The sequence below is a fragment of the Neofelis nebulosa genome, chromosome 3 (assembly GCF_028018385.1).
Source record: "Neofelis nebulosa isolate mNeoNeb1 chromosome 3, mNeoNeb1.pri, whole genome shotgun sequence".
Classification (NCBI taxonomy): domain Eukaryota; kingdom Metazoa; phylum Chordata; class Mammalia; order Carnivora; family Felidae; genus Neofelis; species Neofelis nebulosa.
This window is the reverse complement of record NC_080784.1, coordinates 205,169,485-205,195,658: the sequence shown is the minus strand read 5'-3', so window position 1 is coordinate 205,195,658 and position 26,174 is coordinate 205,169,485. Positions and strand designations below refer to the sequence as shown.

Below are 26,174 nucleotides of genomic sequence, written 5' to 3'. Positions count from 1 at the left end.
CCCACCGCCAGCTGCCCACCCCCGGCACACCCTGTGGGAGCTGGCCCGCCTTGCCGCGCCCCCAGCGTCTGTCCTCATCCTCCCCTCCCCCCTTCTTCCCTCTCTTCTCCCCCCTTTCTTCCCTCTTCTCTCCCCCCTCCTCTCCCCGTATCCTCCCATCTCCCCTTCCCTTCCCCCCTCCTTTCCTTCCCCTCTCCCCCTTCCTCCCCCCTCCTCTCTCCTCATCCTCCCCTCCCCCTTTTCCCTCTTTCCCTTCCCCCCTCCCCCTTCCTCCCCCCTCCTCTTCCTTCATCCTCCCCTCCCCACTTTCCTTCCCTCCTCTCTCCCCCCACCTCTCTCCTCATCCATCCCCCTTCTCCCCTCCTCTTTCCTCATCCTCTCCTCCCCTTTCCCCTTCTTCCCTCCTTCTCTCCCCTCCCCCGTCACTCTCCCCCTCCTCTCCCTTCCCCTTCCCCCTTTTCTTTCCTCCTCTCTCCTCATTCTCCCCTCCATCCCTCCCCCTCTGTCTCTCATGCTTCCTCTTCCTCTCCTCATACTCCCCCCCCTTCCCTCCTCCTCTCTCCTTCTCTCCCTTCTCCTTCCCCTCACTCTTCCTCCTCTTCTCCCCTCCTCGTTCCGAATTTTCTGCACCTCCCTCTCCCTCTCCCTCACTCTCACCACTTGCTTCCCTCCTTCCCCTGGCTCTCTCCCTTTCTCTTTTGCTCTCTCTCAACTTGGAATCATGAGTAATTTCATGTTTATGTTGATTATGTGTCATAATTTTAAAAGGAAGCATCTAAACGGATGTTTTTGTTTCTAGGGAATCAGAGGCAATTATTCCAAACATCTTTTTCTTCCTGGTATTACTGTCTTACGAGCGCTATCATTCAAAACAGATCATTGGAATCCCTAAAATCATTCAGCTCTGTGACGGCATCATGGCCAGCGGAAGGAAGGCTGTGACACATGGTAACGGGACAGCCCTTTCACGGTGACCTTCAGTACTGATGTGCTCGAGGGTGCTAGTCTTCATCACTCCAGCTTCTGGCTGTGTCCACTGCTGCTCTGTGTGTGCGTGCGGGTGCAGTGCGCGCGCGCGCGTGTGTGTGTGTGTGCACGCTGCTTAGAGATGCCGCAGAAGGGAGAGAGCAGACCTACTGTCAGGAGCTTGTGACCTCCTGACCTAAGAATACAGGAAACAGTAGGGCGATCTAAGGCACAGATAGAGTCTGACATAGATGCTCTTGTCTAACTACGTGAAACACAAAAACCCGAGAAATCCAACTTCTGTGAGGACCCCGGTGCTGGAGGGAGTGGCTTGGCCTTGGAGCAGGACCTTCCGTTCTGCCTGGTTATCCTGTAGAGGCGAGCGAGGACCACAGAAGATGGTCAGCGGCTCAAGCAGCCTTCTTCACCTGGGCAGCGAGGCTGTGGTTTTAAGAATAAACTTGGGGTGCCTGGGTAGCTCAGTCAGTTGTGTCTGACTTCGGCTCAGGTCATGATCTCACGGTTTGTGAGTTCAAGTCCCACATTGGGCTCCGCTGACAGCTCGGAGCGTGGAGCCTGCTTCGGAGTCTGTGTCTCCCTCTTTCTCTGCTCCTCCCCTGCTTGTGCTCTGTTTTCTCTCTCTCAAAAATAAACATTTAAAATTTTTTTTGAAAAAAGAATAAACTGTAAACCTTCTCTTAACTTTTTATTATTATTATTTTTTTAATGTTTATTTTTGAGAGAGAGAGGGAGGGACGGACGGATGGAGCGTGAGCAGGGGAGGGCAGAGAGAGAGGGAGACACAGACTCCGAAGCAGGCTCCACGCTCCGAGCTGTCAGCACAGAGCCGGACGTGGAGCTCAAACCCAAGAATCGCAACATCATGACCTGAGCCAAAGTCGGACGCTTGACCCACTGAGCCACCCAGGGGTCCCCTCTTTGAATTTTTTTAAACTGATCTTGCAGCATTTTCCTGTTGACTCCTCCCTGGCTCCGTTGTCAGGAATCAGTAGACTTTTGAACTTTGGCAGGGGTATGTCCTAGGACCTCTGCAGAGCCCAGATGTGAGAAGGGCGCTGTGGCATGCAGCGTTCTCGGTGTTCCCTGTTCTGTGCGCTTGCGGTAAAGCGGGTGATTTGTTGACGGGCAGGGACTCCATGCCATCTGATTTCCATAGTCGCTGGAGTCACTTTTGCAGTGGCCTTGCGAGGGCCGAGATTCACACCTGAGCAGAAGTTCACACTTGCCCGCTTTGGGAATTAATTGGGGTTCCTGGTACAAATGTCAAATAGAGGGATGACTAAGGTTTCCTAGATTAGAGAGTCTTTGGACGGACAATCAGTGGGCAACCAAACCCTAGTATTTTGTCTGGAAAGCTGGTCATCTGTAGAAAAGTCAGTAACCATGCTGTGTGTGTGGCCCTGGGTTGCATGTGCCGTGTGTATGTGGCCCTGGGGGTGGGCGTGCCTTTGTGTGTGTGGCATTGGCAGGCAGTGCCTTGCAGTGACAATGGTGACGGGATCGGGCCACCCCCTTCCCAGTGAAAGGCATTTCGGAGAAAGTTGTTCATGTAGCGGTGATAGACTAAGGAATCTACTTTGCTGTTTTCGATAAGACACGACTGGGGGGGAAGGGCTTTATCTACTGATAGTGAGTTTATTACTTAAAATAGCATAGAAATCTGATACTCTATAAATATCTTCTGCTGAAGAACACAGTCATCTTTTCAGGTAAATCTTTAGGTAGACGAAGCATTAGAATAGGATGTTGATATTTGAGTTAGTTTGAAGATTTTAGTTTGAATTTGACTTTTGAATTTGTGATTCTTTTTGTCAGATCTGATGTTACATCACGGAAAGCCTAGGTGTATTTTTTTTAAGATTTCACAAAATCATCAGTAAGTGTTCAAGGAAGAGCTATGGCCTCCATGATGGTATACTGATAATTCATAGCACTCGTTGATAAGCTGGATTTATCCTTTATCGTAAGCCACGTATGGATTAGGGTTTTCTTTATTTATTGAATTGAAAAAAGTTATTAATGTTTTATTTATTTTTGAGAGAGAAGGAGACAGAGCACAAGCAGGGGAGGGGCAGAGAGAGGGGGAGACACAGAATCCGAAGCGGGCTCCAGGCTCCGAGCCGTCGGCACAAAGCTTGACGTAGGGCTTGAACCCGTGAATCATGAGATCCCGACCCGAGCCGAAGTCAGATGCTTAACTGACTGAGCCACCCAGGCACCCTAGGGTTTTCTTGTGTTTTGGACACGTTTTGGAGGCGTCGAGCTCTGTCTGCAAGTGTAAACGTCACGTGATGCCTCCTGAGCCTGCCTGTTTGTGCCCACAGCCATACCGGCTTTACAGCCGATAGTCCATGACCTGTTCGTACTGAGAGGAGCCAATAAAGCCGATGCAGGAAAAGAGCTTGAAACCCAGAAAGAAGTGGTGGTGTCCATGCTGCTGAGACTCATCCAGTACCATCAGGTAAGGGGGGCGTGGGGCACTCACTGGCACCGCAGACGCAGCAGGAAATGTCCTGTGGCCCACTGTCCGCCAATTAGTGGGTGTTCCTTCGTGCCACCCTGGGCTCTGGGGCTGGGGAGATGCCAGAGAGGGGTAGGCTTGCTGGGACTTGGTATTCAAAGCCGTACAGCCACTCGGGGAGGTCACCTGCCACCTGGCTGACAGTCACGGGGTCATTCAAGGGAGTAAATATGTTGGAAACCCTGTTTTCCAAAATGACCAAGAATCAGTTACCTGACATTGACCGAAATGATAGAATTCTAAAAAATGATTTTAAAAATATCGCATCTGAGATAACGTGAAGACTTTATTTGTACATCTCTTTACCACGTGTCGATGTAGGTAAGGCCAGGGTCTTTTCCTCTGTGCTGGTTGTGGTTTAGTTTTCCTTAAGGTGGAGCAGGAATTTCAGGCCGTTCGGGGCGGCCTGAGTGCAGAGGTCTGGCCTCTCCCGTGACCCCGCTCTTAGCTTGCCTGGCCTTCAGAATTTTTGTCAGGCTATTGGTCTCTGAATCTGAAAGTCATAAGCTTCTCTCACGGAAGCACTTTCTTCCGTGCATTCTCATCTCGGTGACTCTCTGTAATGTTGACTGAAATCCCGTGATTACGATGTAAAGCACCAAGCACGATGGGTTGGAGGGAGGCCTGGGGAGTGGCCCGTCAGCCACACGTGCTCGGGGAGCTTTTCCGCCTTTTGAGAGGACAGAGGGTCGGGTAGCCTTGCTGAGGAGGGGCCGCACGGAGTGCACACTCCCCTCTTGGGGGAGAAGGGCTGCCGGGCCCCTTGAGTGGAGAGGCAGCCGTGGAGGGGCGGTCGGGGCCGGCTCTATGGAGAGTGGGCCTCAGTGGGCGCACCTCTCTTCATGGCGCTTGTGTAGACCAGGGTGACAGGCGCTTTCTGTAAACAAGCAGGTGACAGGTATTTTCAGTGTTGTCGACTGAAACACCTCACTTCAGCTGCTGTGGACGACGTCCCAGCCGGTGCGGTCACGAAGTGTGCGGCTGTGTGCCGATAAAACTGTATTTACAAAAACAGGCTTTTAGATGTCTCTGCTCAGAACTGGTGCTCGACCAGTTATGATGTGGATAACTCTTCTGAAGGCAAGCACTACTCGGTAGGAGATTCCCTTCCTAAAGAGCGCCAAGTTGAAACTAACGGACACAGAAGTCACGAGGCATCTGTAGAAAAGCTTAATCAAGGCTGTGCTTGTGTTTCTCCAAAAGTTTATATAAGTTTTGTTCTCTTTTTGTGCCTTTTCTCTGGTGGTGAAGTCTCGTAAGTTCCGTAGAAGCGCAGGAGTACCGCGATGGTGGGTGACTCCAACGAGCGTGCAGCTGAACTGGGCCCCTTGCGCCTTCTTTCGGTGTCCCTCGTGTCGTGTGTCCCCGGGCCGGGGCCGCGTCGGGGGCAGCAGGCCCTCCCTGGGCCTCACGTGTCTTTGCACCCTGGAGTCTGACCCGCCTGCACCCCGCAGGTGCTGGAGATGTTCATCCTGGTCCTGCAGCAATGCCACAAGGAGAGCGAGGACAAGTGGAAGCGGCTGTCCCGGCAGATCGCCGACGTCATCCTCCCGATGTTGGCCAAGCAGCAGGTTTGTGCCCCGTCCGCGTCACGTTTGTAAGCGGCAGCGCTGGTGACTGGCATTTATTTCATTGGATCAAAACGCGTTCGGCTGGCGATCCTTATCAGTGCCCGTCTCAGGGCAGGGATTTTCGTTTATTCTCAGTGACCTCCTCCGGTTGCCTTTGTCTCCTGCTTCACAAGGGTGGAGCCTGAGGCTCAGAGCTGTTTTCCAGCCCGCCCAGGGGTGCACAGCTGGAGCGTGCCCAGGGCCGGGGCTGTGCCGGTCTGACCCCAGAGCCGTGTCCTTTCCTGTCCGGTGGTGCTGCCTCCCTCATTCTACTCACTGACCTTCGAGTGTTTGGTTTTCCTTATCGCTCATAAAACAGTTTAGCCAGCGGTCCATCGTTTAAGCAGAATTTCTGCGGTCAAACGATGCGGTCAGTTATTTCCACGATGGAAGTGGAAAGATGATCTGGCTGTGCTGTACGGGATGGAGGCCGCCCGTCGCACAGCTTCTGAGCCATGGCTGCCACCAGGCATCAGAGGGCGGGCTGCCCTGCGCCCTTTGTAAGCGGGGTGCTGGGGTGCCTCCGGGGGCGGCAGGGGAGCGTGCCGACGCCCTCCAGGAGACGGCGGCTGTCGGCAGAGCTCTGGATGCAGTCAGCAGACACCTGTTTGTTCACCTTGACTATCTCCGCCAGGGAAGCAGGTAGTCCGGGTAACGTGCGGTGTTCCTGGCTCCTGGCGGTTGGTGCAGATGTGTAGACACGCTGTGGCAGTAGTTACGGTCTTCAGAGCTTTGGCCCCGTTCTCGTTTCCTAGTGGGCCTGTCATCCTGGCATGCTGAGGCCAGTCAGAGGGAGGGAGTCTTGGCTTCCGATGGCACTGACTGATGGCAGTTTTAATGAATTGGGTGTTTTAACGTGGTCCTGGATTCCATGCCTGTGGATCTATATTTTTAGAATAGCACTCCAGAAACTTTCTTCCGGTCTCTTACTCGCCATGTGCACCATCTAAGGAAGGTGGAGGTTGAAGGTGGGACGCCTGGTAAACGTCCACCATGGAACCGCATGCGAGCACGTCCGTGAGACACTGCCGAGCGCCCGCCTGGTGGCCGAGCACAGGTGCACCTTCCCTGCGGAAGTCGTGCAGGGCATCCCTCGGTCCGGTCCCCACGGCAGACGTAGACGTGAGCCACGCCCGTGAAAAGCCTGCCCTCTTGGAGTGACAGTTTTATTGGCTGGAGATGGAGGTGACAGACATCAGGAAGTAGATTAGTCGTGCGTAAAACCAGATGACGGCAGGGACTGTAGGGAAAGCCGAGGAGAGGTGGGTGTGTCAGGGCGGGGCTGCGCTGCTAAGTTTGTATAAACTTGACCGGGTTAGAGCTTTTTAGGCTCACCATCAGTGAAGACCCTGAGGTGGGAGGCTGCCCAATAGGTTCAAAGAACGTGGAGATGGGGCGCCTGGGTGGCGCAGTCGGTTGAGCGTCCGACTTCAGCTCAGGTCACGATCTCGCGGTCCGTGAGTTCGAGCCCCGCGTCGGGCTCTGGGCTGACGGCTCGGAGCCCGGAGCCTGTTTCCGATTCTGTGTCTCCCTCTCTCTCTGCCCCTCCCCCGTTCATGCTCTGTCTCTCTCTGTCCCAAAAATAAATTAAAAACGTTGAAAAAAAATTAAAAAAAAAAAAAAAAAAAAAGAACGTGGAGAGACCATACGGGTGGAACAGAGTGTTCGTGTGGAGCAGGGAAGGCAGCAAGGGTCTGGGGGTTGGGTGGGCCTCTCCGGCCAGCGTGGGGGGCTTGGGGAGGCCTGTAGAGGGTTTGGTACAAACGAGTGGCCTGGTGTGATTTGAGAGCTGAGGCAGCCTCAGGGCGGGCGTGAGGGCAGAGCAGGGGGACCCGCCTATGGCACGGAGGTGGCGTGCCCCAGGAGGGCGAATGGCGTGGCGAGCAGTAGCCACCTGCTGGACACAGGGTGAAGCAGAAGCAGTGAGCTTTGCAGCTTCTGTGTCGATGTGAGGAGGGAGGCACGTCGGGGAGGTGAGGAGGAGAGGAGATCCTGGTCTGGGTGTGTGCAGCCGGCATACCCAGGAAGCACCAGGGGAGGCTGTGGTAGGCATTTGGGCGTCCGAGTCTGCAGCTGTCCAGATGGAACTGGCCAGGAGGTGAACGTCAGGATGGGAAGAGATCACCATGGGACCCGTGCAGATGGGGAGGAGAAGGCCAAGCTCTGAGCTTAGGGGCCAGAGAGGTGAGGGCGAGTCCGTGGAGGAGGTGGGGAAGGAAGCGTGGGCAGGGTGGGGGTTGGCATTGTTAAAACCAAGGAAGGAAGGCATTTTGTGGAGAAGAGAGGGGTCAGCTTTGGGCTGCTCATAGGCCCAGCAAATGAGCTGGGAGCTGACCCTGCATTTGGCAGGCTGGAAGCCACTGGGGAGCAGTTGGCAGGGGTGGAGGGCGCAGAAGCGTGGCTCAGGGGTGTTGGTGGAGAGGCACGGGGAAGAGGCTGAGAAGGAATAGATGTGGGGTGGCAGCCAGAGGCGGAAGGAGGGGTCAGGGCCTGGGCCTGGGCCTCACTGGGGGTGAAAGCGGAGGGGGAGTGCCCCTCACAGGGCACACTGGGGTCGCCTGGTGTGGGCCCAGCGCACTCCTCCTGAGGACCCAGAAGAGAAGGAGCTGGCAGCAGGTGCAGGCCTGGTGGAAGGAATGGGGGTTGCAGAAGCTCTCAGGATGGTCTCCCTACCGGGGGGGGGGGGGGGGGGCATGTGAGAACAGCGCGTGTCTGCAGCCATGTTTACTGGGTCTAGACACGCTCTTCGTGATGAGCATTAGGAAGGCAGCGGTTGAACACGTTTTGGTAGAACCTTAGCTTGGAATATTTTGCATCCGTTAAAAATGTTAGATTTTAAAACCTGTTGCCTCGGGAGTTTTCCGTTACGATTTTAAGGGGAAAAAGCCGAGACATTTATAACATGATTTTTCAAAACCACTTAAAGATCTCTAGGTGTGTGTGGATACGTGATCGTAGGAACATGGGGGAAGTTAAAGAGAAGTACGTACAGTTGACCCCTGGACAGCACGGATTTGAGCTGCCCAGGTCCACTTCCACACGGATGTGTTTCTCTGAATACAGGACAATACTGTAGATGTGTTTCGTCTTCCTTGTGGTTTTCCTAATAACATTTTGTCTTATCTTACTGTATTGTGAGAATACCACATGTAATACGTGTATACAGTACGTGCCACTCAACTGTTTTTGTTATTGGCCAGCCTTCTGGTCAGCAGCAGGCTGTTAGTAGTTAAGTTTTGGGGGAGTCGGAAGTTACACACGAATTTTCAACAGTGTTGGGGGTGGGTGCGTTTGACCCCTGTGTTGTTCAAAAGTTAACTGTACACCAGCTTGTTAAAGTTCGTTACAGCTGGCCGAGTAGGGATGAGGTGCAGGTAAAGCAAAGAAGGAAAGAGAGCGTGTGTGACACCCCACTTCGCTAAATGACGTGTGCACAGAGAGCCGCACTGGAGACTCGTCCCAGAACGCGGGCGGGGATTGTCCCAGAGTGGTGCAGTTCTGGCCGGCTTTTCCATACTTTTAAATCTTTGAATGTTTACAGAAAATGTACGTTGTTTATGTAATAAAGACCTAAATGAAAAGGTTGCCCTTGTGAAAAAACTTCAGCAGCTGCAGTGTTCTAAAAGCTGTTTGCTTGCTTCACGTCTAACGTGAGGATGTATGTAAGTGCAGGGGTGGTAAGGGCATTTGACCTTGAGGTACCTAACTTGAACTAGAAATGTTAACATTTTTGTTGGCTTACGGGAAAACTTTTGTGATGTTTGATTGCAACAGATGCACATTGATTCTCACGAAGCCCTTGGCGTGTTAAATACTTTATTTGAGATTCTGGCCCCTTCCTCCCTCCGTCCCGTGGACATGCTTTTACGGAGTATGTTCGTCACTCCAGACACAATGGTGAGTAGCCCGCGTCGTGACGGCGTCTTAGATTCATTCGTCACCGTGTGGCACGGTGGTTCGTCAGCTGCCTGCGGGCCCTGTGGGGCCGTGGCGGGGCCAAGAATTTGCATTTTAAACAGGTTCCCAGATGGTGTTGATGCTCTTATCTGGGACCGCACTTTGGAACTAATGATAATTTATTAGCTTTATTGATAGAATGGTAAACAGGGGTGATTTTAATTCATGAAACTGGCAATTAGGAAAAATGTAATTTTCTTTTTCCTTTATAACTTATTTTCTTTCTTTTAGGCACCTGTGAGCACTGTTCAGCTGTGGATATCTGGAATCCTAGCCATTTTGAGGGTTCTCATTTCCCAGTCAACTGAAGACATTGTTCTTTCTCGTATTCAGGAGCTCTCTTTCTCTCCATATTTAATCTCCTGTCCAATAATTAATAGGCTAAGAGAGGGGGACAGTACTTCGACACCAGAAGAACACAGTGAAGGGAGACAAATGAAGAGCTTGCCGGAAGAAACATTTTCAAGGTATGCTCTCTGTCTGTGCCTTTAACCAGCCCGCGGCCTATGGCCCATCCATAAGTCTTCGGTCACTCCTGGTCTCACTTCAGCGCTGCGAGTGGGGTAAAGAGGTCTGTGTGGGTGTGCTTGCTCTGGCCCTTGTGCCTCATCTGTGGCCCTGGGTCCATGTCTCTCCCGCATCTCGGTCCCATCCCGTCTCATGTCCTCGTTAAAGACCACACTGTGGCTCACCATGGCGGTGGGCACTGAGGGCCCGCCTGCCCCCTGTGCTGGCAGTGAGGGTGGGTGTTGCCTGAAGAGAATTTAAAAAGCTAAGAAGACCCACTGAAAGTCAGTCTCCTTTTTATTCTCGTGTGTTGGCCATTCTAAACACAGTCATAAAATCCTCCTTCCTGGCAGCGTGACCGTCCCACGTACTCCCCTTGTTGTACTTGTGGCATCGTGTCTACCCTCACAGATTATTTGGAACCTCCTTGAGGGCAGTGATCACAAGTCAGGGCCAGTAACGCATGTTATCTAGATAAGCGTGTGTCCACTTTTTCTGGATTGCGGGTGCTCAGTAAGGTAGAGCTGGCAAGACGTCCAGTGAGCGTGGTTTGTGCTGACGTGCTCCTTCGAGGCAGGTCCTCGTAACATCCATTTAGCTGCCCCTTCACTGGTCGTCGGCGGAGATGCCGGTGCGTTTGCGGAGGTAAATCCAGTAAACCCGCTCGACACCCACTTGGTTGCAGGTTCAACCAGGTGGCCTGTGGCTCCCTCTGCTACGTTTAAGCAGGTGGCTAAAATGGATGAAACGTTAAATTGCTACAGCAGGTTGCCGGCTTCTATTTCTGTGATACTTTCTGGTTTGCAAAGCTTTAAAGAAACACTGCACGTCATTTTATCCTAACAGTCCTGAAGTTGTATATGGGTACTGCCATCTCATAAATGAGGAAGGTGATGTGCAGAGAGGGAAGGTGACTTAATCCAAAGGGATGGTACTAAATGTTACTTTGTTCACTTCACTTCTGTCTTTACCACCCCCCCCCCCCCATGTCTACTGGATGTCACGTAAGTGCCCTGTAACAGTCACCTAATTCACCATCACATTTTCCCCTTTCTTTGAAGATTTCTACTACAACTAGTTGGCATTCTTTTGGAGGATATTGTTACAAAGCAGCTCAAAGTGGAAATGAGTGAACAGCAACATACTTTCTACTGCCAAGAACTGGGCACTCTGCTGATGTGTCTCATCCACATCTTCAAGTCTGGTAGGTGCCTCAGACCGACCTTCGCAGAGCATCTGTGCGGTCCCTGTCCTGCGCCGGGCACTCTCGGGGGCAGGAACTTGGCTGCCCGGTGCAAGCTCTGCCCTGCTCACTGTGCACTGGAAGGTGTTTGGTTGGTGAAAAAAATAAACCAGAGGGCTTCCTCCTCTTTTAAAAACTTGGAGGCCCGAGATCTTTTTGTACCTTTATGTACGATTGTGAAGTAAAAAGGACAATGACCCCAAGAGAGAAGTCACAAGATGGCAGCCATGCAGTTTGCAGAGGAAGCAGCCGATCCATAGTAGGACAGTCAGCGTGCTCCAAGAGAGAATGGGTGTTTTCACGAAGGATGCCTTGATTTAGATTGAATGAGTGGGAAGCTGGAACACTCGAGTTACAGGGTACCGCCATGTCTTTCTTCTCTTAGCAGGGAAAACAAGAGGCAATTGTGATCTCTAGGAAACATAAGTAACATGACCAGGACCTATAAAAAGAAATGTCATCCTTTTAGGTTTCTTGGCCTTGTTGGGGACTATAGTCACGTCATCAATCATAACATAAATGCTGTTTCAGTTTTCAGGTTTGTTTTTTTTTAATATGAAATTTATCGTCAAATTGGTTTTTCTCAGTTTTCAGTTTTATAGTCAATGTATGAGTAAAACATTGAAAACTTACTTAACTGTAGTTTCAGAACAGAATGAAAATGTTTTTATTTCTGAGAAAAATAAAAGGGAAACTAACGTAATTTGGGAGTGGAAGGACGAGGTGGAGGGATGGAAGGGTCACTAATCTCCTCTCACATTGTTGGGGTTATACAGTCATGTCTAAAGTTGACCCAACTGTAGCAGGATTCTCGCAGAGTCGTGACAGTGAGGCTTTTTTTTTTTTTTTCTTCAGGAAGCAACTTCATTCCTGCTGGCACCGCTCAGTTGAGTTTGCACCCAAAGAATTGAGTCCCGAATGCCACGTGGCATAGTTTTTTATATATTTTTTACTTCTTTATCTCCCATATGTGGTAACACATAAACATGTGGTCTGATTAAGCGGTCTCATGTTACAAGGTCGTGAGGGATGTTGGTCACGTAGGCGTATAGTCAGGTTGCCTTGAGGTCTTTTTTCTTTCTTTAGGGAGGGGCCCTACCGTATTCCCCCCTTTGGTGCCTGGATCCCTCTATTTTGGGTCAAAGAGCATCATCTTGGTTTGGAGGTTTATATTTTCATAACATCGTTAACACGAGTGGCCGTCTTTTTTTTTTTTTTTTTTTTTTTTTTTTTAAATTATGGCCTCAATGAGACTGGAGGCAGACCGTACAACCAGGGGAGCTAAGCAGGGTAGGCTTAAGCAACCTCTCAGAATTAGGAGGATAATTTCTATGAGAGTTCTGAATCCCCTGAAAGTTGGAAACCATTCTCCAAATAACTCCCTGGGGTTTTAACCATTCCAGGTCTGGGCAGGGACACGAGCAATCCTTTTTATTTGATTTGTGATTTCTTTTATGACTTTTTTCTCATTATCTACGTGTAGGCGGCGGTTGCTTAGGTTAAACGTTTTACAGACTTTTTTCTCAGAAGGAAGCAGGTAATCTAAGACCAAGCGATTTTGATAGCATGGCCCATTTTGGTTTCTTGTTCGGCAAGTAAGTTTAGAGCTCTGGCGGTTTTATTGGTTAACTGCTTGTAGTCTGATTATGCGGTTTAGCATGTAAATGGGAGCGTGGTAGCCCCAGGACGCATCTTCTGCCCAGGTGGCAGGGCCATGATATTGGATTATAGGCTCAGGAGGCCATCATTTTTCTGGTTGTCAAGGTGTAAGGCACGCCGCTTCCTTTGTTTCCCTGTTGCCGTGCACTTGGACTCCCTGATGTCTCCCTCTGGTAGGTGGGAGCAGGAAGAAAGATGGACGAAGAGTTTCCAGCACACATGACCCTGACCAGCCTGAGGGAAGTACTATGTAGGCTGTCCTTCCACGTATCTAGTGTAGTCCACCTGGACCCGCCATTTGATGGCTGCGTTGACATGGTCTCCGGCCTCTCGGAGATGAGAGAAGTTAGATAAGGGGTGGGGATCTGGTTCAAGGTGATCTGGGGTCCCCCACCATTGAGTTTTTTTGGGCAGTTGAATTATAAAATCTTTGGCCGAGGCATGTTAGGTTTTTAACAGAGATGACGATGAACTTTTTTCCCACTAGGCAAGACAGTTTTTTTCCAATAATTGAGCTTTTGAGAAGCCAAACCCCGGTAGTAGGACTGGGATATTTTGTTTTACTATAAGGTTTGTGGGGACCTGATTTTCTAGTCTCTTATCACCATTGTTTTCCCGTGTCGGTACCCTGTCCACAAAAGGACGGCGAGTGTTAACAGAAACCTCTCCCCACGTTTCCAGCCAGCTGGGGCTTCTGCAGCCACTTCGGCGGCAGCGAGTAGAACAAGAATCTCAGTACTGGTGAGAAACAAGGCGTGGCCGTGCCTCGCAGCAAGGAAACACGCAGAAAAGAAGGACAGTCTGTTGTTGCATCGGACCGTCGATTCCTCAGGCTTCCGCCGTGCGTAGATCAGTCAGCTCTTGGAGTGGCTGAAGCAGGGCCGCAGTCTCCCGGAGGCTCTGGAGTTGCCGACTGCTCCTTCCGTATGGTCGGCTTGCATAGCACTGATGGATCAGGAAGGCGTTCCCAGTTTCGAGACGCTGGCTTCACTCTGCTGTAGTGAATCCAGGGGCCCACGTCAGCTACCTTTACTGCAGTAGGGGCGGACACAATGGCAGTGAACGGGACCCTCCAGAGGGATTTTAGGGGTTGGCCCTTCCACTCCTTTATCCATATTGTATCTCCTGGCTTAAAGGGGTGAGCGTCTGCGGTCAGCTCACAGGTAATCGCTCCCCGACCCGATGGTGTAAGGTGGTTAGGGTAGAGCCAATGGTCCACATCTGTTGTCTTACGGTTAGATTGTCTATCTCATTTAGATGCCCCCTGATGCCCTTGATAATGGGGGAGGGTGCCCATACAGGATTTCATAAGGGGAGAACCCCATCTGCTCCTTCAGCCTCCCGCCTGCAGCTGCAGTCTGCCTTCCTGAAGGTCCCTTCTCTCTCCCTGCCTAACGTTAACCCTTTCCCTATTTATTTCTCCGCTGGAACAGCGCCTGTAACTGCTGTTAGAGAGCAGGGTCGGTGACCACTCTGGCTTCTTCAAGCTGGTAAGGGACAGTGTAGGGGTACAGCAGTTAGAGTCTACCCAAGGGTCAGTTCAGTGGCCCACAGCATGGTCTCACAGGAAGGCTGGCAGGCATGAGGCGGCATAAACACTAGCAGACACAAAGAGGAAAACCCAGGGTAAAGATTATACTGACCAACAAGATGGCATCTTAAGATAACGTCTACAGTTTTCAAACCTGTCAAACAATCTAGGAGAGACCCTGACTTTGTAAACAACGTATGTCAGGGAATCGTTCATAACCTAGGTGATAGAGAAGCAGGAGCGCAGTAAAAGTAATCAATGGTGGCTGTATTTCCAAGAGTTTGGTCCTAATTTAATTAAAAAAAAATTTTTTTTAAGCATCTAATGCTTGTGAGGACTTATTTAAAGTTTTGCTGAGTATAAGCAGACAGTCTGCTTTATTTTGAGGTATAAAACTTTTTTTTTTTTTTTTTTAATTTTTTTTTTCCAACGTTTTTTATTTATTTTTGGGACAGAGAGAGACAGAGCATGAACGGGGGAGGGGCAGAGAGAGAGGGAGACACAGAATCGGAAACAGGCTCCAGGCTCCGAGCCATCGGCCCAGAGCCTGACGCGGGGCTCGAACTCACGGACCGCGAGATCGTGACCTGGCTGAAGTCGGACGCTTAACCGACTGCGCCACCCAGGCGCCCGAGGTATAAAACTTTTTAAGAGCCAGGAGTTCTACCAAAGAAAGAGTCAAAGCAGCCATTTACCATTATTAATTTGCAAAAGTTTAGGCAAGCCAAACCTGGGTATTACTCTAGAAAACAGAACTTTTATTACTTTTTGTGTCTTTCTTGTCTTGCAGAGGAAGGTCTTTACTCATTAGTAAAAGTATCAATCCATACCAACAGATGTTGGAATTGCTTTGACCTTGGCATAGGAATGAAACCTAATTGTTAGTCTTTCCTGGATGGCCTCCAGTTCCTTGACTGCCTGGGAGAGCAAGTTTGTGGTTGAAAGGATTGTTTCTAAGCCACACTTCACAGGCTGATACCATTTGCAGAACTGTCCTTGACAGATTTTTTTCAGTAAACCTCCTTTGGGCCATTTGATAAGTTTTGTCCCTCCCTAAATGAAAGGCCTGATGCTGTGTTTTAATCATCTTTTAGCTCGGTGAGCTTGGTAATAGTGATTGCCCTGCTCCGTTTGTAACCATCCCAAGGGCCGGAGAGAGTGTCTAGGAGTCAGACCCCAGTTTTTTTGGAGGGGGGAGTAGGTGGGATTGAGTCTCCCTTACTCGTTGATATAGCCGGCAAACTGTTTTCCTGAACCCTGGTATCTACAACCTACAATATCCAGTAATTTCCACAACTCACCTAATTGTTTATCTGTCCTGGAGTTGGTAGCACCATAGTCTCTAATTTAGTTATAATGTCTCTTTCTAGCAAGGGAGCAAGGCTCTCTGGCGTTATCAGGAAAGAATGAGAAAAAATCAAGTTTCCCCATATACCCCCCAGGTACTGAGAGAAAAATTTAGTTAGAAGTTTTCTGGAGAAGCCTCTAATTGTCCTGCTGTGTTTGGATGGTTGGCCTGGAGTGGAAAGGACGACAGAAAAGGTAGTCCTGGTGTCAAGAAGGAAATCAAACAGTTTTCTTTCTATATTTAGAGTTACCTGAGGCTCTGGGTTTCTGATGGACAGTTGGTTTTGGGGAGCCACCATGAAGATCCCCAGGCCCCGGTCAGTCCCTCCCAGGGACATTGGTTATCTGAGCCCTCACAGAGAGAGGTCCCCGAGGGCATTCAGATTTCCAGTGATTGTCTCCACATAAGGGGCGTGGCTTATGGGATTTTCATTTTGGTTGTCCCCTCGGAGGACATTCTCATTTTAGTGCTCCAAATGGCCATATAAATGGCACTTGGTACCAGGACCTCGGGATGTCCGGTCTGACATAGTACGTTAGGCCACAACTAAGGCCTCAGAGTTTTTTTTTTAAGCCTCCTTTTCTGTTTTTGTTTGTTTGTCTTGTTTTATTTTTTATTCTTATTTTTCTCTTGATCTTGGTTGTAATATATCCGCTTGGCAGCTTGTAAGAGCTCCTCCAGGGTCCCTTCAAGGCCAACAGCCAATTTTTGCATTTTTTCTGAATATCTAGGGCTGATTGAGTGACAAATTTGTCCTTTAAAATCATCTCAGCCTTACAGGTGTCAGGGGAGATAGCCATATATTTAGTGAGAGCCTCCCTCAACCTCTCCAAGAAGGCCATCGGGCTCTCATTTTGTGTTTGCAAAATACTGGCTAATGTTAGCATCACTTAAGGGCTAAATCTTAGATTTCCTTAACTTTTTTTCAAAACATCCATCTCATTAAGGGTCTGATTTAACAAAAGCATTATATCTTTCTAGGTCAACTCAAAAACAAACGTAATATTTTGAAAAGTCTTTATATGCTTATCCGATCAGAAAATTTACCTGGATCTCCTGTTATCTGTCTAAAACCTTGTAATGTAAAGGTTTTTTCTTCTGGCATTCTAGCTCTTTGTAGGGGAAACGTGGCTGTTACATTACGGGGAGGTCCTGGATAAGGTGGGTAGCAGGGAGCAGAATTGTATTTTTTTATATACATATATAAAGAAATTGAGGATCCGAGGAGGAGGAGGAGGTTGAGGTGGGAGACTTCCCTCCCTCCTTGTGTAGGTCTGTTTTGGATACAGGTAAGGGGCCCTTAATTGTGTCCCCTCCTGATTGCTGGACTTTAGAAAGGGTTGCCAGTAAACTAGGATCCACCTTACGTTGCTTAGTAATGCCTTGGTTGGGGAATTACCCACCTATAGGAAAAAGGAAGAAAGTTGTCCCTCATCTCAGTTTTCTACAGCTGGCCAGAGAAACCTCATCTCCTGGCCCCATGTTTTGGCTGGCTATGCGACTGGCAGCCAGAAGCCCTATCGATCTTGCGAGGTGCCGGGAGTAGTCATTCTTAACCCATGCTTGACCCCAGGTCTGAGAGCTGGCTTGGTCTTCCCTGGTTTTTCCTTACCCCTCCGTTTCCCGCCTGCAGGACCTTGGGGGTAAGGACTGTGACCGAGCAAGACTTCTCATGGTTCTCGTAGGATGCGCTAGTTTTATTTTGGCCCAGCGGTAACTTACATATTGATTATTGGCTGTTGAGGCAGGGGGTTAAAGGGCCACAGTCCAGGCCTATTTCCTTGCCTTTCTCAACAATACCGACATAAATAGGTTTCAGCTATGTGGACATCCCTCTTTGGCATACAGTGGGCCAGGTAAAATGGCTCCCATGTATCTTAGTGAAAGCCCTTCATACATCCTCCCTCCCTCCTAGGGAGGTGGCAGAGGCACCCAATCCTCTGCTGAACAGGAACAGCACAAATGTGGAAGATTTGGAGGCCGGCACCGAGGGTACTGCCATCACCTTCTCAGCTTCTGGATCAAAGGAGGGGGAATTTTAATCTTAACCCAGCGTACTTTTAAAATCCTTTTATTTTAACCTGAGTCCGTCTTGGCCACACATAAAATTTCTTTTTAAAGATTTCCCTTCACAAACCTTCTACGACTTTTCTTTGTATTAGATTTTGTCCCTAGCCGTTCTTCTCCAAATAACCAGTCTCATTTAGGACAAAATTGCTTTCTCTTACCTGTAACAAAAATATTTTTTTTTATTTTTTATAACTTTTTTTATATCTTCTACTTTTTTTTTTTAATTTTTTAAAATATTTATTTATTTTTGAGACAGAGAAAGAGCATGAACGGGGGAGGGTCAGAGAGAGGGAGACGCAGAATCTGAAGCAGGCTCCAGGCTCCGAGCTGTCAGCACAGAGCCCGATGCGGGGCTCGAACTCACGGACTGTGAGATCATGACCTGCGCCGAAGTCAGATGCTTAACTGACTGAGCCACCCAGGCGCCTCTGTATCTCCTACTTTTTCACATACAGAGTTGGCTTTTCTTGTTTTTATCAGTTTTAACTACATTTAGCAGATTTTTAACTCTTAGAAACCTTAGTCTCCAGTGAAAACTAGTAATCGGTTGTGAACTCTTGTTATATCAGAATTTTTTAGATGGCAAACTTATGAATCCACTAAGCATAAAGGATGTTTTCCCACAGATCCAAATGTCCTTAGTTTTCTCTGCAACAAGTCAGAAGCACAAACCTGCATCTAGTCATTAGTGCTTTAGCCTCTTATCTCGTGAGATATGTAATTAATTTAATCTTAATGTATCATGGAAGCAAAACTTTAACGTTTTAGGTTACCAAAGACTTTGAAAGCTATCTTAACATTTACCCGTGAAAACTTTGAGACAGACAAAATTAACCATCATTTTAAGTCACCTTTTTGCTGACAAATTGCAACAGAGATGGCAGATTATTTGACCTTTAGAAAACCTTAGGAAGGAAAAAGTTTTGTGTATTTAATGCTGATAACTCTAAAGATATGTCTATTGTAAACCAACAAACTTAAATCCACTTAAATGCCAAATATGTTCCATCTGTGTCCATTTAAGAGTTAATCAATTTGTTCCCCACTGTCTGTTTTTGCCTGGGGCACCAGTGGGGAACTCTGGCTTCCGTGGTCTTCCGCTCCCGACCTCTGGCGTGGGAGGAGGGGCTGATGATGCTCAAGCAGCCAGTTCTGCAGGCCGACCCCCAGGTGGAGCGGTTGGGTGGCGGGGGGAGGCAGAAGAGAGGAGGTGCCAGCAGAAGGCAGAGAAAGAGAATTCCCAGTTTTAATTCTTGTCAGCTCAGACAGGGACAGACTCTAGGATTCTTCTGTTTTGTTCTCCACCAGTGGGATTAGGCAGTGCGTGTCAGTCCGGAGAAGATGGGGAATTTCCCCGAAGCGAAAGGAGTTTTGGCAGCTGCTTGGGAATATTCCTTACAGTCCCCGTTCTGAGGTAGAATATCCAGAGACAGTTGGCTCTGATTGTCACAGTCATTGACCCAGGGAATGAACGAGAGACAAGTCCCCACACACAGTCACACGGCGACTCCAACCCGCTTCAGTCTCCCTGAGCTGGTTCCTGGGCCTCACGGGTTCCGTTGGTGCACGTGGGGTCCTCGCCCTGGTGCGCTGGGAGGGCTAGTCTGCTGTGGATCAAGCGGTCCGCTGGCGCCTGGCAAGGGCTCCTCTCCTGGTGCCCCAAGGTTCGCGTCCCCGGTGGCAAAGGAGGTGGAAAAGCACCATCTCCGAATCCCAGACGAGCCCCCAAGTAATGTAGCCGGATTCTCACACAGAGAGTTGTGACACCGAGGCTTTTCTTTCCAGGAAGCAACTTTATTCCTGCCGGCACCGCTCAGTTAGGTTCGTATCCAAAGAACTGAGCCCCGAACACTGCATGATGTAGTTTTTTATGTATATATATATTTTTTTACTTCTTTGTTTTCCATATATGGTCACACATAAACATGTAGTCTGATTAGCTGGTCTCATGTTACAAGGTCGTAAAGGATGTTGTCATGTACATGTCTAGTCAGGTTGTCTTGAGGTGTTTTCTCTTTGCTTAGGGAGGGGACCCTACCACACAACAAGGGGAGCCTGGGTGCCACAGTCATTTGAGCATCTGACTCTTGGTGTAGGTTCAGGTCATGATCTCACGGTTTGTGAGTTCGAGCCCTGCATTGGGCTTTGTGCTGGCAGCATGGAACCTGCTTGGGATTCTCTCTCTTCCTCTCTCTGCCCCTTCCCCACTCATTCTGTCTCTCTCTCTCTGTTTCTCAAAAATAAGTGAACATTTAAAAAAATTACACAGTTGACACAACAAAAAATAGAGGCCATGGAGGCAAGGGAACTAAAAACTTAATGACTTAAACTGACAGACAGCATGAGTGACCTACATCTCATCTCTCATAGGAGAGAGTCTGTAACCACTACTCAGCATGACTCCACTAATCGGCAGTTTCAGTTGCCGGGGCAGGACTCTTTCCTACAGTAGAGTAAGAAAAGGAGTTACTGGCTTGAGCTCCTGCAAGTACAGGGGTCACTGTTGTCTTTAGGAACGAGCACCTCGGGCGTTCTAATTCTCTTGCCTCGTTGAGTTATTTCACGCTTCGACTCTGATTTCTGTGTTGCCTCTGTCATCTGGTGGGCTTCTTCCTCGTGGCCGGAAGGAGAGCCCCTGGCCGCCTGTGGTTTCAGCCCTGGCACGAGTCCTGTGAGTGTGCGTGAGCCCCCGGCGCTCTGGCCAACGTGGGCAGGTGACAGATAGGACGGCGTTCATCGAGAGGGAGCGAGGGTTACTTCCTAACGGGAAGGCCAGAGGCACGGACACACAGTCGTTGGTCTGCCACAAGCAATATAGCGTGTCGAGTGGAATATTGGAGGCAACCGTGAGAGCTAGAGACAGGAGACGCAAGTAGTTGCCTGAAGAGGACGGGGCAGGGCGCTCGTACGGTCAGAGCCCCTCTCTGTTACTGGAGTTTTACGTCGCGCACGTGCTGCTTTAGTACAAGTTAAAACGCGTGTCAAGTACATACCTCACAGCAAGAGATGGCTGTCGTTCTCAGCCTTCCTTCATTTGGCAGGGATGCGCCCAGTCCGCCCGGCCAGGCTGCGCTCTGGGTGCGTGGCGGTCAGCTAGGCCAGCGTGGCTTTCACAGGGCAGTGGGAAGGACAGTACACAGAGAAGCACAAGTCTGGCTGTTTCCGGGGAGGGACGCGGGTAGTGCGGCGGTAGGCGAAGCTGGTGTGAGGAGGGAGGATGGGGTCTCCGAGAGGCTCTGTTCGGCTAAGGCCCGAAGACCGCTGGGAGCGCAGGGGTGAGGGTCACAGCGGCACTGGGGAGGCAGGCGGGGGCCGGGGTCGCGGAGAAGGCGGCGTCTTCATGGCTGCTTCATTTAATTGCTGTTGCCCTCAGACAGAGGCACGGCCAGGATTCAATTATCCAGCGGACTCGAGTTTCAAACCCTCCTCGTTACTAACGTTGAAAGAATTTTTGTTTTGAAGATCTTTTGATTTATGCTTCACTGACGCACTGTAATAGTTTAAAGTCAAGAAAATAATTATGCCACATGAAGAATAGGTTATTTTGAGTATGTTGGTCATTTTGATATTTGGCCACCGATTGGTTTGGGTCTGATACCAGAAGGACAGCAGTTCATCTCCGAATGCTACTTTCTAACCCTCTTGGGGTAAGAGTGACCCGTCCTGTGTTCCGCACGTCACGTGGAGTTCTGTGCCATTCCAGGTGTATGCCAGCTCACCGCTCTCCCTTCCCGCTCTTCCTTTCCTCAGCAGTCCACCGCGGGGCCGTCCAGTAGAGCTTCCTGCATCGTGGGAACATTCCGTCTGCACTGATACAGTTGCCTCCAGCCATTTGTGGCTTTTGGGCACTTGAAATGTGGCTAGTGTGATTAAGGAGCTGTTTTTAATTTTATTTAAGTTTAATTGACTTAAGTTAGAACAGCCCCATGTGGCTAGTGGCCGCTGTATCAGGACAGGGTGTTGGGGCGGCGGGGGGCGGGGCGCGGGGCGCGGCGCGACGTGTTCTACTGAAGAGCTTCGGACTCGGTGCCGGGCACGTGGACTTTCCCGCCTTGTCTTGGATGCTGTTCGTTGGTTCAGTATTTGCGAATAAGGTGTCTGTGTGTATATAAATTTCTGTCTCCATCTGTTTTACTTTGCGTTTCTTTTAAAGATACTGGGGGACAGAATCACCGTATTTCATTGGTTCTGAGATGAAGTTTAAATAAATAATCTTGCACTTTTATATAAATAAGGTGCACTTCACATAGAAAGTTGGTAATTTTTATTTATGTTTTGATTAAACAAAGGCAGTGACTTCCACTCCACCACTAAAAATTGAGACCTTCAAATCTGTCCATTTCAGGTATTATTTCTCAAAATGGGAACTAGTCTGAATAATGGCCTTGACCTCTGGTTTTGTCTTACTCCGGTCCCTTAGAGAAGGGGATAAGAATCCCAAAATAGTTTGCCTGTTTCATATTCAAACCAACTTTAACACATAGCCAAGAAATACACTTGGCCTCCTTCTACAAACCTGGGTATCTAACACCCTGTCCTCTCTGCCGAGATGAGCCAGTTAGAAGCAGGTGCTAGAACACAAGGCACAGGCTGAGAGTGACGTCGCTGTGTTGCTGGTGCGGCTGGGTTGAAGCCCTCTGGCCTGTGGCCACAGTAAGTCCAAGCTGCTTACTGTGTTGGATTCAAGTCCACATCGCGTGCCCTTCCGCACCACAGTCTGGTCCAGATGCCCACTCTGCCAAGGGCAGCAGCAGCTGAGAGACCCTCCTGGAAGCAGGGCCGGGGCCGGCAGAAGGCGAGCACCGCGTGCTCGCTTCCCTCCTTGTGGGCGGAGCAGGAAGGCTGGCAGAGCTCCCTCTTGGTGCTTCTGGAAGGGTCAGTGTTCCACTGCACGCAGGAACACTGGAAGAGGGAGAACATGGTTCCTCCTGCAGTAACAAGATGGACGTTGATCCAGATTCACTCGGGCCGGTGTCAAGGCCTGCGGATGGCCGCCCTGCCGGGACGACGGTGTGTGCGGGTGGGGTGGTGCTGCCTTTCACAGGCGGTGCCCCATCAGTCCTTAGAGCGGCTCTGTGAGATCCCCCTTTTTACTGATGAGAGAGTTGAGGCTCCGAAAGGTCATATGGTAAAACCCAGAAGGAAAACCCATTCATTTTTTCTGGTCCTTTGTCCTCTGTCTTACACCGCGCTGTCTGGGTTGCTGATAGCACTTCCCGCCACCCTCGGGGTCCAATAATGCGGAGCCCCTGCCTCCCAAGCCCGCTTCTCCCACCTGCCCCAGCCCTGCCTGCAGTGCTCCTGGACAGACCTCTCTTTCAGTTCCGAGAGGACAGGACAAGGGGGGGTCTGCTCTGTGCACAGCCTCTGTCTGCCCTCCTGCCTCAGGGTGCCCTTCAGTCCTTTGTCACTGTCGCCGGGCCCCAGGCCCTGGCCCTTCTCCCGGGTCCTCAGGCCCACCTGGCTTCCCTTGCCCCCCCGGCCACGCGGGACATTGTGCCCTGGGCCCGGCCTTCTTTCCCTCTGTCTCTGCCAGTGGTCGCTGCTAGGGACTGGGGAGGGAGGCCCCACCCAGGGCATCTTCTAACCCGGGTCAGGTACTCGCACTCCTCTTGTGTGGAGGTCACATAGCTGCTGTAACAAGCAAGCAGCATTTCCATGGCTCACACGGCAGAGGGCCGTTCTCGTCTGTGTGCCCGTGCAGGATGGTGTTCCTGCTCCCTGGGGGCTCTTCTCCCTGTGGAGACCGGAGCCCGGGCCCCTGACCTTCGTGAGGGTCAGCACCCTGGCCTTGCTGGCTGAGGAAGCGCAGAGGGAAGGTAGACAAGACTGCCTTAGGCTGGAAGCGAGCTGCATCCTTTTTCCTGTGTTTCTCTGGTACAGCTCTTAGCAGCCCCCACCCTTTACAGGGGCTTGCTCGCCCCGGTGGGGGACTGCTTCCCGGAGGGGAGACAGGCCTCGGGGCGCAGGCTGCCACCTGACGGAGAGGGAAACCAGGCATTTCCCAGGTGACAAACATCAGAGGTGGGCGTCACGGCAGGACCAGCAGCCCCATCGGCCACCTGCCAAGGGCTCCAGACAGACCAGGGGGCTTTCTAGAGCTTTTACCAGTGCATGTGTGTCCCACCCTCCCCTCGGGTCGGCTCATCTCCGGACAAAGAGACACAGCCCTGCAGTCCCTTCCTCCCATCTCCTCTTCCCTCTGCTCCTCTCACTCCTGCCCCTTGTGTGTCCCGAGTCTCGCGCACACGTTCGCCCGTCCCCGTCGTGCAGCATGCAGTAACACACATGTTGTCTTTTCCTCTTGCCTGTGGCTGTGCTGAGAACCGCGCCTCTGGCTAAAAACAGACCGACCCTGGGGCACCTGGGGGGCTCAGTCGGTTGAGCGTCTGATTTCGGCTCAGGCCATGATCTCACGGTTCAGGAGTTCGAGCCCCACATCAGGCTCTGTGCGGACAGCTCGGAGCCTGGAGCCTGCTTCGGCTTCCCTGTCTCCTTCTCTCTCTGCCCCTCCCCCACTCGGGCTCTGTGTCTCTCAAAAAAATAAATAAACGTAAAAAAAATAAAAACAGAAGAACCAAAATACAAACCGACCCCTTCTTTGTTCTGTGGCTTCCTCCCCTGTCCTCTCTCTCTACTCACTTCACGGCTTTTCACAGTAAACGTCGCACTTCTCGCACTCTGGTTTCTCCACTTGTAGCCGTGTGACCAGGGGCATCTGCGCAGAGGCCTCGTGTGCTCCTCCTAGGTCTGCGGGACGGATCCCCCGCCACCCGCCTTCCTTCATGACGCTTTCTTTCCAGCCTCTTAATTGTACGTGTTCCTGGCTTCTGTCTCCTCCCACGCCAGCGTTCCCGAGATGGAAGCGACTTCGTAACACTTTCCTGCTGACGGGTACAGCGCACTGACTAGATGTGCGAGGACGCTGTGGCGTGATGGCCGCGGGGAGTTCTGGCACCGTCCATCACTTCACGCAGTTACGCACTTTATTTTCCTAAGATGTGCTTTCTTAGCGACTTTTAAGTCCACCACACGGCAGTGTTATCTAGAATCCCATGTGGTACGTTACAGCTTGGGGTGAATAACGGGGATTTGTGCTTTTGACCCTCTTCGCCCGATTCTCCCACCCTCACCCCTGCCTCTGGCAGCTACCAGTCTGTTCTTGGCATCTGAGTTCGGTATTTCAGATTCCACACGTAAGTGAGATCATGTGGTTTTAGTCTTTATTTGTGACTTATTTCATTGTATTTTATTTGTTTCTATTTTAGAGCGAGCACGAGTGGGGGAGGGGCAGAGAGAGCGAGAGAGAGAATATCCCAAGCAGTCTCCACACTCAACGTGGAGCCTAACGCAGGGCTTGATCCCATGACCCTGGGATCGTGACCTGAGCCGAAATCCAGAGTCAGGTGCTCAACCGACCGAGCCCCCCGGGAGCCCCAGTCTGTCTTATTTCATTCATTTAGCATAACGCCCTCAGGATCCGTCCATGTTGTCACAAATGACAGGATCTCCTTTTTTCATGACCACTGTGTATGTATACCACACCTTCTTTACTCCTTCATCTCTTGACGGATGCTGGTGTCGTTTCCACGTCTTGGGTGTTGTAACACTGCAGTAAATGTGGGGATGCAGGTACCTCCGAGATAGCGGTTTTGTTTCCTTCAGATAAATGCTCAGAGGTGGGATCGCTGGACCGCGTGGCAATTTTATTTTTAGTTTCTGGAGGAACATCTGTGCTGTTTTCCACAGCGGCTGCAGCAGTTTGCACGAGGGCTCCCCTTTGTCCACATCCTCGCCAACGCTTGCCTTTTTGGTAGCAGCCATCCTAGCAGGGGGGAGGCGCGAGCTCGTAGTGGGTTTGATTGCCGTTTCCCTGACCGTGGCGGACGTGGAGCGTCTCCTCATGCGCCTGTTGGCCGTCTGTGTGTCTAGGGAAAAAATGCCTCTTGCCCACTTATTAACCAGATTCTTCGGTTGTCTGCTATTGAGTTGTATTAGTCCCTTATATTTTTTGGACATTAGCCTCTCGCGAGATGTGTTGTTTGCACATATTTTCTTCAATTCTGTAGGTTGCCTTTTCATTTTGTTGGTCGTTTGCTGTGCAGAAGCTTTCGGTTTGGTGTGGTCTCACCTGTTTATTTATTTTTAAATTTTTTTATTTTTATTTTTTATTTTTTTAAATTTTTTAATTTATTTTTGAAGGAGAGAGAGACAGAGCATGAGCCAGGGAGGAGCAGAGAGAGAGGGAGACACAGAATCTGAAACAGGCTCCAGGCTCTGAGCTGCCACCACAGAGCCCGACGCGAGGCTCGAACTCACGAACCGTGAGATCGTGACCTGAGCCGAAGTCGGACGCTCAACTGACTGAGCCACCCAGACGCCCCGGCACCTGTTTAATTTTTTATTTTGTTGCTTGTGGTTTAGGCGGCACGTCCAAAAAATTGTTGCCAAGACCCAAGTCAATAAGCTTTCCCCTGTTTTCGTCTAGGAGTTCTGCGGTTTCAGGTTCTACATTTAAGTCTAATTGATTTCGAGTTCATTTTTGTGAGTGGTATAAGGTGGGGATCCAGTTTTCTTCTTTACCTGTGAATAGCCAGTTTTCCTCACACCATTTAGCAAAGAGGAGTCTTTTCTCCTTTGGGTATTCTTGTTCCTGGTTCCTATCCTTGGTCTCTCTTCTCTCTCTCCTGATATCTCTGTCTCTCCTCCTCTGTTTCTCTTACACTCCCTGTCTCTGTCTC

General features: G+C 50.3%; 1 protein-coding gene across 3 annotated transcripts in view; it reads left to right on the top strand.

The window, feature by feature from the left end:
• HTT (huntingtin) overlaps positions 1–26,174 on the top strand; it is a 151,034-nt gene that overhangs the window by 80,505 nt on the left and 44,355 nt on the right. For all 3 annotated transcript variants that reach the window (XM_058719605.1, XM_058719606.1, XM_058719607.1), the window contains 6 exons: positions 800–948; positions 3,312–3,448; positions 4,963–5,079; positions 8,893–9,015; positions 9,307–9,542; positions 10,644–10,786. In XM_058719605.1, the coding sequence (XP_058575588.1) occupies positions 800–948; positions 3,312–3,448; positions 4,963–5,079; positions 8,893–9,015; positions 9,307–9,542; positions 10,644–10,786 (905 nt within the window). The remainder of the gene's footprint in view (positions 1–799; positions 949–3,311; positions 3,449–4,962; positions 5,080–8,892; positions 9,016–9,306; positions 9,543–10,643; positions 10,787–26,174) is intronic.